The sequence below is a fragment of the Pipra filicauda genome, unplaced genomic scaffold (assembly GCF_003945595.2).
Source record: "Pipra filicauda isolate LSUMZ 115617 unplaced genomic scaffold, ASM394559v2 scaffold234_size1211729_pilon, whole genome shotgun sequence".
Classification (NCBI taxonomy): domain Eukaryota; kingdom Metazoa; phylum Chordata; class Aves; order Passeriformes; family Pipridae; genus Pipra; species Pipra filicauda.
In genome coordinates, this window is record NW_024104348.1 from 475,478 (window position 1) to 489,468 (window position 13,991).

The 13,991-nt window shown below is 37.3% G+C and overlaps 1 protein-coding gene across 2 annotated transcripts in view; it reads right to left on the reverse strand.

Annotated features, from left to right (window-relative positions):
* Positions 1 to 13,991, reverse strand: part of PRMT8 (protein arginine methyltransferase 8) — a 58,136-nt gene that overhangs the window by 5,350 nt on the left and 38,795 nt on the right. For both annotated transcript variants that reach the window (XM_027722104.2, XM_039381633.1), the window contains 5 exons: positions 12,451 to 12,514; positions 8,617 to 8,759; positions 8,141 to 8,228; positions 5,484 to 5,599; positions 165 to 315 (listed from right to left, as the gene is read on the reverse strand). In XM_027722104.2, the coding sequence (XP_027577905.1) occupies positions 165 to 315; positions 5,484 to 5,599; positions 8,141 to 8,228; positions 8,617 to 8,759; positions 12,451 to 12,514 (562 nt within the window). The remainder of the gene's footprint in view (positions 1 to 164; positions 316 to 5,483; positions 5,600 to 8,140; positions 8,229 to 8,616; positions 8,760 to 12,450; positions 12,515 to 13,991) is intronic.

The window sequence follows — 13,991 nt, forward strand, 5'->3', positions numbered from 1 at the left end:
AAGCAATTGCCCTTTCCCCATCCTGCTCACCTTCCCCAGAATGACAGTAATTTTTATCACTGAAATTCAAACCTGGTGGTAAATTAAACCTTTCTGTACCATCTGGACAGCAGAACTGATAGACTGATAGCAACAGAAATGAAATTAAAAGAAATACAGATTACCTGTAGAAAATCCCATCTTCTTGTGGCACTTTGTAAATTCAATATTAAAATAGGTGACCAAGGCATGAATGTAATCATTACGTTGAATTTGGAGGCAGAATGCAGAAGTAAATGCCAATTCTTCAGTCTTCACTGTATAAATATCTACTTCCTGTTTCGAGGAGAAAGAAAAAGACATTTACATGCAGAAGTCTGTGACTCTCAGGTAAGTGTTGAGTTATCTACTTTAGCATTTTATTTAATTATCAGCCACAAAGACAACTCGCAGCCCTTTAGTACTGTAAGAAATCAGTGGTACACTTGAATATATCAAAAAAATAGCAAATGATCCAGTTATGTGACTAAGCTGACAGAGTGTGGCAAGAGAGGCCACTCACGGAAGACTGTGTGTTCTTGGGAATGGCAGGGAGGGGCTGTAGGAGCTGGAGGAAATCAAAGTAAAAACCTGCCTTGACAAATGCAGGCATGATGGATGTTGAAATGAAGATATAGGTCCCAGTTCAAAGACCTTTTGTCATCGAAGACTGTCAGCATTGAGGAAAGATGTTGGCAGAGCTGGGTTTTTAATAAAAATAAGCTTTTTGTTTGTTTGTGCATCTCTGAAAGGAAAAGTGATTTGACCATGTCAAGCAGTTGAAACATTTGAGGTGTGAGAGGGTCCTGCTTTCTAATGGTAATGCTTTCTAGTCCTTTGTCAGATAACTGATTCCAAATGGACAGTCCACAGGGACCTTACTCTTGAACAAGACAGAAGCAAATTATGTAACTTGTGCTATAGCTTGATTGCAGTAGTTGGAAGCAATGATGTAGTCTTTAAGATTGCTTATTTCCATCAATATTTAAATCTCCCTGTTCAAGGCTTAAACTGTGTTTGCCAGATGGACCTGATTTTCCCAGCTTTTGGTATTGCTTTTATCTGGGTTGTTTCCAGAACTCGTAGTCATGATAAGGAGGATAATAAGTCTGCAGTACTACTAATTGTGTTCTAATACTGTGGGAAATCAGTGCACTTTCTGATATCCTCATTGCTCATTCTGATACCCTCATTGCTCATGCATACAGAGAAAGAGAAGTTTTGTAGGCAGAAATACAAATTTTCTCTACCACCCTATACCAGGAATCCTATCTCTGATCTCACCAGCATTTCTTCAGATCCACCCTGCAAAAATGGAGGACAGAGTCTAGACTGCCCATTGGAGGGGTTTTTTTAGTCCTGTCTGGCTAGCATTGCTCAAGAACAACTTAAACATAATGAAAATTATTGTACTACATTACGATGACACCCTGAGGCACTAGTGTTTACAAGTGACCCATGCATATAATTGATCATTTAAAACTGTGATAGCCTTAAAATGTTTTTTGGGTTTTTGCCCTTAAAAGAAGGTAAGAAAAAAGCATAGTGGGAATAAGAACTTCTGAGGTCTCCTGGCAGAGTTCCACAGCAGACTGCAAGCTTTGACAAGCTAGACTGGACTGGTGGGTGATAGCTGCAGATTTCTGTAATTTTTGGTGTCTTTTTAGTGGTATCACTGTGGGGAAATTGTGACTTAAGTCTAATGGTGAGGCACATAATAGGGAACTAGCTCCCTCTCTCTGAGCCGTGTTGGCTCTGCAGGGTAAAGTGGAATCAAAAGAACGAGGAAATATTTTTATTAGAGAAGTTAGTAGAAATTTATCAAAAATATTGAACAGATGGGCTGCCTAAAATGTTGGTCACTTTCACAGTCTTTTTTTTTAAGGACAGAAACATGCCTTTTTTACTATACAAGGTATGAGACAAATATGTGGGGTTTTTTATTAGTTAATATAATTTTGAGAACAGATGAGTCCAGTTTTGGTGATCTCTTTGAATTGTAGTCTGGCTACCTATATATTCTTATATTCAATGGCACTGCTTATTGCAGCTAACTGCACAGGGGACAAATACTATCATTGCATAAAATAAATGGAAAAGTCATGATTTACCAGATTTCATTCAGATTTCAACAACAACAACAACAAAATGGGCATAGTTACGCAGGAATGTGATCAAAATACAGCTCTTTATTATCACAGTACGAAAATAAAATGTTTTAAGCTAAGCAGCAGTAAAAGTGTCAGAATTATCAGCTGAGTAAGGGGGTTCAGACCATGGTTGACACTGCATGAAAGACCATGAGACATCCCATGGTACATGTCCCTGTTGCACAGAGACAGAGAGAGGTCTAGTTTTCACATTCACTTCATAAAGAATGGTTCTTAGACTGTCCTGTGGCACAAATCGCTTTAGGACTGAGCAAACGATGTATCATTTAGAATCAACAGTGAGGTTGAGATGCTGTGTTGCCAGCTACTATTTCTTGTTTGAATGGTATCACCGTGGATGAAGGCAGCTCTCTTCTGATGGGAGAAACAGCTTTCAATCAGGTTTGCTCCTGGAAAAAATGCTGACTTGCTGCCTATCCCTTTTCTTCATGTGAATCAGAATTAAGGTTGCTTCTAGAGTGCCACAGCACCTCTTTTCTGATCCCCTTCCCAGACAGGCTCTGATAAACAAGAATGTTGCATAATTTTTTTTTGTGCAAGGAAGGCAGTTTGTGATTTAAGTAGCATTAAACTGTGTAATCTTAAAGTGGTGTCTGCAGGAGCTGTAATCTGTACTTGGAAAGAACACGGAAACAGATTTTTTTTTTTTTTTTTTTTTAGTTCTGTGTCTAGATAGGGAAGGATATTCAGGAAAGCATAACAGTATTTTTTATTACAAACTGGATGTGGCATATCCTTTGTTCTTGTTTGGTTTTGTCAGTTGCAGGTTTTTCTACAGGTGTGTGAACAATGGATTTATTGTTATTTTAGTCTCTGGTGCTGACACCAAATCAGAATTAACAGGCAGAAAAAGTTTTCAGTCAACCCAAACACATTTGTATTTTTCCAAAGTACAAGGGGATCAGAGAAGGAAACAACTGTTTTACTGAGTTTGAAACAAACTTTTCCTTTTTTTGGCAATATTACTGAAAGCAGTAGTCCCTCAGTAGGACACCTGTATGCTTATCCTGAGTTCAGTTATTGACTGATTGATTCAAGATGCTTTGATCCCACTACTCTCCCTGGCTTGGAAATTAAACAGACGACTCCCATTCCTGTGCCCCTGAGATATATTTAAGAGGAAATCATTCAAAAGGAAATGGCTTCCACGACACAGAACATGCTGTATTCTCTGCATACCACCCCCAGTACACCTGTGGCCTAGTGGCTAGAGTTCCTTAAAGGATTCAAGACTTGTGTTACATCCAGTTTCTGAGGAGTACAAAACAGGAACTTTTTCTCAAGTCTCCAGCATTTTAGCTAAGTGTCATGGTTACACAGCGTGCACGGGCTGTCTTATTTTGCTGATTTTGTAGAACAATTCAGAGCATCTAAATTGGGAATCAAAATAACTGCAGAAGCACAGGGCTCTGACTGGTCTCTGAGGAATGCATCTAGTGACTAGTCCATCCACTGACTAATGTATAGAGAACCCAGACTCATCTTGTAGGCATCCTAAGTTAGCTGGCTTTGGGTTGAATACACCCTAAAAATCCCTCTGTGAATCTAATATGAACAAGCTGTGCTATCTTGAAGTGCTGTAATAAAACATTTGAATAATTAAACATTATGGCTTTGTTTATTCTCAAATGTTTTCTTAGGCTAATATAATTTTCTGAATTCACAAATATTTTCAGGATTAAAGAAATATACTTTATATTTACACCATGTGCAAAAGTAAATGAAATTTAAAAAACACCCAACAATGCAGACTCTGTTTTTCTGGCTTCCATATTGCTAGCTTGAACATAGGCCTCCCTCCGTCATGCCTTTCATTAACAGTTTTCTGTTTTTTTAGTGATCAGTTTGTGAGAGTGACAGATTCTGGAATGGAAAGTGGTCTCTGACTGCGTAGTTATTACCTGCTTTGCTCTCGCAGTGCCACTATATGGTATAGCACCATTCACTATATGGACAAAAGATGTCAAAACGAAACATAAAACCTGAATAGGAACACTTTGAAAATTTTTGTCTGTCTTCGTAAAACCAATTACTCTCAAAGACCTTCTAAATAAAGTGCTGGATGTGTACTCCATTTAAGGGTGTGCAGTTTTTTATTCCAGAGAAGCCAACCCCTTTTTACCCCTTTATCTCTCACTCTCTGGACATATTCTACGCACTCTAAATAGCTGTTTCCTTTGTGTGTATTGCAATTTGAAATTGCTCTGGCTCAGGCTGTTTTCAGGCACAACCATCCTGTGTTCCCCTCAGTGCAGATGGACTGTGCATGCATACGTTGTCACACAGAGTTTCTACTTCTGTTCCTTTCTGCTGCTTTCAGTAAAGGTTCTGCAGACTAGAGGTATGTCTTTCCTTATTACATGTGGGAATGCTTAATGCCGTGTTTGTTACTGGCAAAAAGTGAAAGTGAAAAATTAAAACTGACTCTTTGGGATAAATGAGCATACTCTTGGATTCATGGACCTGATCCTTCCACTGCTGTTGACGCAGACAGCCTTATTTATGAGAGTAGTCCCACATGAGGAGGATTACTTCACGTGGAAGGAATTTTAGAGCTTTAAAATATTCCTGCAGGCAGTTCCTCCACTCTTAACGTGATCTTGTGAAAACAGATTAGTGACCATTCTGTCTTATATGTAGGGCAGGGTACAAGCTAACCTCTAAATGGAGATGTCGGGGCTGGAAGAACACAGTAGCATTCTGGATAAGGCTAAGAACTAGGAAGTTAGACAAATAAATTAGGTTTCAATTCTGATCACATTCTGGAGTAAGTTAGTTGTATCATCAGACAGACAAGAAACTGATGCTTCCATCTTTTTTACTGCAAACAAAATTCATTTACCCCTTCTCCTCAGCAGCATTCCATCAGTAATTTCCAACCTCTATTTACAAGAAGGTAGGGCAATTAAAATCCATATCTAAATACACCATGTCTCTCTTTATCCAGTATTTGCATACATAAAATTTGTAAGAGTCTTGAGTTACAGCTTGCAGTAGCCAGATGAGTAGAGTCACAAGGAACATCTTGCTTTTGGGTATTCCATAAGAAATCAAGGTATCACTGCTCATGCTTAGCTCATGTGACAGTATTAAGCATGTGCAGCATACCAGTACTGACTAATTTAAAACTGCATGTCTTTCCTTCTCAGCATGATAGCATTCTATGATGATGGCTTCTGCAGCTAGATAAAAGCATATAAAGGTAGCAGTAAAACACAAGCAGCAGGTCTCCAAAGGATCCTACAGTTAGTTGTTGTAAACATTCATAATTGAGTATATTTGGAATTACCAAACCTTTATTAGACAGGCATTGGTCACCACTTGCTTTGGATCTACTATGTCCACCAACGGCTCCTTCATGGCAACATCCCTAATACAGGTCATGTCAAAGCCGTACACATTCTCCCACCCTGTCAATGCAAAGAGATATGTCAAGATTAGCAGTAATAATAGAAAGTATATTTTGTTTCTCAAAGCATCTTTCATTTGAAAGAATTTCTACCATCCCCTAATTTTCAGATTTCCTCTTTAGCTCTTTGCTCTCTGCCCCAGTTGTCTATGTCATCACTGTTATTTTACAGATAATGCAGTTGTGGCAAAATAACCCCTCAATGTACATCTTTGAAGAAGTGGTCTTTGTTCTTTGGTGTCTCCAAAGCCATGTTATATGAGATTTGTTGATGATTATTGTGGCTTTAGACATTTGAGAGTGTTGCCCAAAATCATATAATATGTCAGGCTGAGTCTTTGGAATAGCTGTTAGGGTTATTCTATCCTTTCCTATCCATTCTGGTTAATACTTTTTTTTTTCACAGATTGCTATTCAATCAGCACTTTGCATGCTCTTTTGATTATTTAAGTAGTCTTAGTTTCAGCAAGTGAATTACTGACAGGAGTAGAATTACAGCTGTGTTTCAATATTTGGGACATCCAAGTTTTAATGTACATGTACATCATGACAGAAAAGCAAAATGGAGGAGAGACAAGATGGTGGTGCAGACAGATAGTGAGATGGAAAGAACTGAAAATACAGGGTACGTAAAGCGAGGGGGAAAGAGAAATTAGAGGTGAAATTAGAAAAGAAAGTGTCTTAAAGGAAAACAACATTTTAGAAGAGAAAAAGAGAACCTGAAACATTTTTTTTAATTATGAACCCCCTCTCTCCCCGAGTTAAGAACAGAAAAGAAAAAGGCTCAAGGTCTAGAAAGGAAAGGGTTCAAACACGAGGTGAAAAAAGCACATAAAGGATTTTAGGCCAAAATGGCTTTGATTGCTTTACAGAATGAATGCTTCATACATCCATTTGAATCTGTACATTTTGTAAGGAATTTAGCTGTCAAGGTCATCATGTAACCAAGGAGAAAAATCTAGGCTGTGCTTGAGGAGGAGATATAATTCACCCTAGCACCTTCAGAGACTTCTTGTCACCGCCATGCTGCACTGGGCTCACTTTTGACCTAAAACAGCAAATGTGACCGATTGACAGTTCTGTGTATTAGTACTGAATTTAAATACAGAAACACCAAACTTTCTTCTGAGAGGAGGTGAGAGGCAAGGAGTTAGACTTTTTTATTAAAGATTGACTGAACCCACTAAATTAACGCAAACTTTTTTATGTATCTTTGATTACTATAACTGCTTAGGAATTTTGTGGGGTTTTTTGTCCCCTAATGGAAAATGCCTTTAAGTGAAATTGTCCAGCTCTGAAAAATAAATAAAAGCAAAAAAATTTAAAAGGAAAAGAAAACTGAAATAATGTAAAACTTACTCATTTCATCACAACTATTATGATCTTATGATCAAATAAATCCAAACTTGTGTGACCTGGGGACAACAAGCTGAACATGAACCAGGAATATGATCTTTTAGTGATGAAAATGAACCACATGCTAAGACATGAGGAGTGTCTAACAAAATGGGGTTTGCTTAGCCTGGGACAGCAAAAACTAACGGTGGTATCTACTTGCTATCTGCTGCCACATAAACAAAGAAAAAGTCAGATTCATTTCTGATGATGAGGGAATGAAGGCAAATCTCAGAAAGGAAAAGTCAGTCTGGATATTTAGAAACATGTTTACTCCTAAGGGTGCTTCACTCAGAGAAGCTACGGAATCCCCATCTCCTGACAGCAGTGCAGGACCCTATGAGTGACTTACTTTAATTGTGAAATCTGGCCTGCTTGGAGCAGGAGCCTGGACTAGGTCACCTGTAGAGGTCACTACTTCAAGGAAATCCTCCCAACATTTTAAAAGCAAGAGAATAGTCAATTTTATGCATCTATGAAGTATATATATATATATATATATATATATAAAAAAAAATTTAGAACCCTTTTTAACATAAAAGTAAAATTGAAATTTCTAATCTTTATTTTTAATTTAAAAATTCTCACAGAAAATGCTTTTAAAAGTTAAAAAAAGCATTACATGTTGTGGGTTTTTTTTTTTCCTTGACGAGCTTATTATGGAGATATAATTTTTTCTAGGGTTATTTTGTAACATTTATAATTAATTTGTAACATTTATAATTAATTTGCATTTTATTATTTTTCTGTTCTTGTTATGTTAAAAAACAAAAACAAGGACCTGCATGGCAAAAGAATATCACCAATTTTCCTGGCTGTTATGGTAGATTATATATTTATTAAAAGAACCAAAAAACTAAATCTCCTATCATCCACATTTTAAATACAGGTAGGGGTATTAATATAACTCTAAGCAAAGTCTACATCAATTTACTAATGCATCTTTCTTTTGTGCACTTTAAATTACTGCAAGTTTCCTGAATTTATCAGCAGACTAACGTACCCTTAATGTTCACATTTATACTGGAATTCTGGCCTGGTCAGTGTGATTTCCTGGCTTTTGCAATCCTTTGCCAATAATGAGATTACAGTAAGCCTTTATAAATCAAATATTTTAGGGAAATAACCACAGAAAAGTGTTACTCACAGTGAATTTTGAAGTCCTTGTACTGTCTGTCTTCAATTGCTACCACGTACAAAGCAGCTCGGTCTGGAAACATTAGCCCTCCAGGTTTCTGTTGATGAATTTTGGGGAAATGGATCTCGTAATCTATTCACCTGACAAAGACATCACATTTTGAACTGCACATACAAAAACCAGACAAGCACCCCTTGCATGCCTTTATTGTTTTCCTTCAGACTGTCACACCAGCTTTAATCACAGCAATTCTTGCAGCCTGTAGCAATGTCATTAGGTAGTGTCTATACAAATTTCACCAGCCAGCAGCTAATCAAAAGCAAAGCTCTTTCACTGAGATTCCCGTTTTTTATCTTAAAGCCCAAGAAATGGCACTTGGAGATGTAACTGAATTTTATTCTGGTGCCAGTAGCAAAGGGAAGGCTTGTAGTCAGAAAATAAATGATGATTGCTCCAGCAAGGAGTATGACATGCAGAGCACCTACCAGCCACTTGTCTCGTGCGAAGATGACTGTGTTTAACATTGACTCATAGAACAGACAGTAACCCATCCACTCGCTGATGATGATGTCTACTTTATCCACAGGTAATTCAACTTCTTCCACTTTACCTTTAAATATTGTGATTACTGAAAAGAGAATCCAAAGAAATACGTTTCACATAATAAAACACCTGAATAAGTTCCTTACTGGTGAATGTCAGGCTGACCTTTTCAATATGATTCTCTTCTTGAACGCCTGTAGATAAGGGGTGACTCCACGTGACTCAATGGATTTTAAACTATTTAAAAACTACTTCCAGTAAGTATAATAAACAGAAGTTTTAGAATCAGTATAAAAGGAAAAAGAAAAAAGAAAACAAAACAAAACAAAACAACAAAGGCCAAACAAAAACCCCCCATATTTAAAAAACAGAAAAACCAGCCTTACCTGCTCACCTGCATGATCTCATTTTACATGACCTTTGAAATTTGGAAGATTTCTAGATCATTGACCAAGTAATTCAAAGAATCCACCTAGAATCCTTTAAACATGCCTGCAGTTTTGCACATTCATGATATTACCACCGAGATATTACAGATTATTGAACTAGGATCTAATTCTCATCTGCTTTTCAAACATATGATGATGGATTCCCAGTGAGGAAAACTAGGACTTATTCTTTCCATGAATTAGGGGGAGCTGACTCAACTGAGAAAGTCATATCTAGCCCGACAGTACACAAACAAGAAAGTTTGTACAAACAGTTCTCTCATGAAAAATAATTTTTCATTCCTTTCTGCTTCATGATTGACTCATTCACATCTAAATCTTCTATCTGTTTTAGATGTGCACAGTTTTCCAGAGTTACTCAAAGTGACTGCTGGGAAACGTTGTTGTCAGGTACTTCATCACCAAATTAGTTTCAAGGAAATTAAAAAGGCTGTTAGGAGTTTGATATAGTAGAATACCAGATCTTCAGAGACACTATTACAACACAGCACATTAAAAATTACTGGCAATACTGTATACTACTTTACAGGACGCTGGTTATGCCCTACAAAAGTAAATCAATGACTAATGATAGAATTCTTTGGCACCAGAACAGACACAGTGCTTAAGGAAAAATTAAATGGTGGTCCATATTCAGTTCAGTTGTAACAAATAGTTTTGTTTCCGGACAAGTGACACAAGTCACGAATCATTCCTGCTTTTTTAAAAAATACATTTCCTATTTACAAATGTATTTTCAGCTTGTGACAAATACCTTACAGAGTGTGTTTCTCTGCTATTTATATTGCTTGCTGCAGTGCATAAAGTCTCGTGGTTCTGGATTCTTCCTTGACAAGGTAACAGATGCACTTGAAATTTAGGAATAAGGTGAACAGGGACTATTTTACTTTCCATTACTAATTGATAACATTATTCTATTACTCTTAATTAATGGCAATTTTTATTGATGAAATGGTCAACATTCAGTTTGGGAAAGATGAAGGTAATTTAATTTAGCTATAACTAGATTAGCTGGTTAAGAGTGGAAGTGTGGATTGAGTGAATTTTAGAACTCAGCCCAGGAAAAATGAGGTTTGTCTTTCCCAAATACGTGCAGTACTAGTATGACTCTAACCGGATGTGACCACCTTATTTGCATAGCAAATTTATAATCCAGTGGCCCCTTAAGAGGCTTGGAACACTCTGATTCAGACTGGTAACACAAAGTATCAGCTGGTAAGAGCAACCTGATTGGAAAAGAGAAGAGTTCTCTTCTCTTTCCCATTCTTTAAACTCCTTTCTTTCGCAGTACTCAACAGTTCATCTGTTGTTATACTGAAGACTATGCCTGCCTATAAGCTCCAGCTATGAGTTCTCTTGAGTTCTCATTTCTCCTAGGATCTTTCACTGTCACAGTTCTTTTGGAGTGAATTTTAGCATTGTTGACAGCTGCCAGACTGACACACCTGCAGACTTTGAAGCCCTCTGTTTACACCTAGAACAGCCACAGTAAAAGCAGCAGCAGCACAAGTTCCTTCCACCTCCCTTCACTTTGATGAAACATCTTCATAAGGCATCATGTGGGAATAGATTGTGCTGTCCCCAGCTGTATTGTATCTGTTCTGGAAACAGTGAGTTTTCTCTTGGTTCAGCCCCTTTTGCTGAGTCTGCATTTCTCTAAACATTTAGGGGGAAAAAAAGAAAAATTTCCATGAGCAACAAGGTCCTTTGGCTTGGTACCTGGCTGCATTAAAATGAAAGTGAATGCTGGTCAGTGTAAAGTGCGAGAGTGTAAATGTTAGTTCAGCTGTGTAAATTGTTTATACTGGTGACCAAACTGCAGTCATGCAGACTGCTGAACCTGTCCAGACAAGTCTCCTGACAAAGGGGAGGGGTTTCTGCTTCTTCCTCCACAGTTTCTTAATGACTTGCTCCTTGTAGAAACAGGAGAAAGAAGTGGAGATAAATACCTTCTGCAACCTCTGGAGCACATTGGAACCTTCTAATTTATTCTGACAATGGTCCTTTCACACACAATTCCTGTTGCTGGAAATCCAAATGCAAATTGATTTGTGGTATGCTATTTTTGTTGCTATCTGATAGAAGGTCACTCCAGGAATATACGAGCTGTGCATCAAAGGTGCAGGACAATCAAGCTGAGCTCACACCTCACAGCTTTAGTGCCTTATCTCTACTGTGAAGAAGAGTATTTTGTGGTCCTTTACTATAATTCCTTCTTTTCCTGAACCAAAAGTTGCGCATGCTGGCTGTCCTCTTATATCCCGTGTCACTGCTGTTTCACACCACACCCCTTGAATATCCATACTGTACAAAAAATTCTCCTCCCAAAGAGCTCCGTGTTAGTCAGAAAGTGCCAGTGACAGCAATAAAAATTAGAACAGATCTAAACCAGAACAGAAATCTATTCCTGTGCCTTTGTGAGAAGAGCATCAGTGCAGACACAGCTAAAAGTGGGGGCACATGGAACAGCCCAGCCAGCTCAGACCTGACCTGCTCTGCAGCAAAGGCAAGCTCTTCACAAAGAGCACTTTTTAACAGGAACTGTCTCACAGCCTCAGTTAAAAAAAGACGGATTTTTTAGGCTGTTACAAAGATATCTTGTGTACTGTGATTTGGAGGAGGACTGAAGGCATGAAATAGAGCTGCTTAGAGATTATTTTGTGCTAAGAATTTTCAGTAGGTTGGGGGTGTTTTTAGTGTGGTTTGTTTTTTTTTAATTTAGAGTTTCCACATTCCTGGAAATTTCATCAGGTTTTTTTTTTCCAAGAAAAAAGAAGTTTTCTATGATAGTTTTATTTTGAGAACAGGACATTTTTGTTTGTGTGTTTTGATGTTTTGGAAAAAAAAAGTATTTTTTAAAAGTTGAAAGTCAGAAATCTTAGTGAAAAATCTATATTGCTGTAGAATACTTTTTTGCTTTGAACCTTATTTCAATTTGAATGTCAGCATATGTGTGTGTGTGTGTGAATTCTATTTAAGAGATAAGGTGGAATTCAAATGGCAGAATTAATTTGAAAAGTTCAACTCTAATATGGGATCTTCTGTCTGCTTTCCTAAATCAAACTGCCTGTTGATAAGTCCTATTTGCTTCTATTGTCTGTGAGTCTAGAAGTAAATGTGGAAGTAACAGTAATTCCTGTGAAGAATTGTTGTAGTGCCTAGAATGAGGTGCTTAGTTTTGTATTTATGTAAGTCAATTCTGCAAAACTACCATTTATATATAAACCACACAACCTAAATTAATCAGAGAAAGCAAATCAGTTATCTTCTCTTTTTCCTGAAAGAAAAGGATTTATATATATTTATATGTATTTATATATGCCTTACTGTTGTCCAAGTGGTTGGCCTTGATAATTTTTTCTGAGTAGTCAGATATACTTGAGCATTCAATCTGGGAAAAAAAGAAAAAAAGAAAAGCAAGAGGAAGAGTAATATGTTACAGATCTCAGCTATGTGAATAAAATATTTCTACTGAAGGCAGCAAAGACTCTAGAGAACATGCAACCATTGATAAAAAGTAAATCAAACCTGTGTCTGGAGAATCATAACCAATAATATCCTAATATTTAAATTGAAGTCTGTGTTTGAGTTGAACTGGCTCCTACAGAAAAGATTTAAAACTGTTGAAATGTGGGGAAAAGAAGAGGTCCTAACTACAAAATTTATATGATTTATTAATTGCATTATTTAATTTATTCCTACTACTTTAGAATATTGCCTCCTCTCCCCAAAAACTCAGCTGAAGGGAATGAATTAGCATGGTGCTACATTTCCACACATATTTTAAAACAAAATACATCCAATTTTTTTGAATAATGTTAAAATTCAAACTATGCCAATACTGGTCTGTGCCAAGAAGCAATTATTTGTCTACATGAAAATTCTATAATCTTTAGCAATGCATGCTATCCCAAATGAATGTGGACATTTTACACATAAGAAACGACTGAAATTTTTTATTTACAAAAACATCCAGAACTGCATGTCTTTTCCTCTGATGAGTTCTGTGCTTTTACTGGGAAAACAATTACAAAGTACCTTCTAGTTTTAGATTTGCTCTTAAATTTGGTACAATCTGCGCACTAGCATAAAAGCCCATGTTTGCAATGACCTTTACTATCTTTTAGAGAAATACTACATTCCATTAATCTGTTTTTTGTGCCCTTTGAAAATCATGAAGGCCAAAGTTGCTTGTAGTCACTGAATCAGTTCCTAATTTACCTTTTCCAAATTTGACATTAAACTGCCAATACTACTTTGCGTAATCCTTGTCTCTCTAAATCCCCTATGGGAATGTCAAATAGAACTGTATTATCTCTAATGAAGTGTTTTATATATCCAGTGAATCCCATTTAATCTCTAAAAGCTAAATTGTGCCTGACCTCTCTGATAGTACTCACAGATGGCGGGACAATGGATGGAAGGACAAACAAATCCCTTATTATTTTTATATTGTATACGACACAGACATAATAGCAGTCACAATATCAATCCCAGTCCCCATGGGAACCTGACTATTAATTCTACTTAGCTTGCCTGTGGATATAAACTACTCCTTAAAATGTCTGGCTCAATGGCCTGAATATAAACCAAAACTGTGTTGAAGAAAGGACACTTGAGTGTCAGTCCAGAGAGTTCAAGGAAGAAATCCCTGGGGGAGAGCACCATCTTTTTGCTCCATCCAACTTCTTCCCTTACTGTAAACTGTATAGACTCTACGCCCCATCTACAGTTACAGCCATTATAACATACTCATTTTCCCTCAGACACATGGTGTGACTTTTGGGGATGGTCCTGTGCCGGGCCAGGAGTTGGGCTTGATGATCCTTGTGGGTCTCTTCCAGCATATTCTGTGATTCTGTGATTTT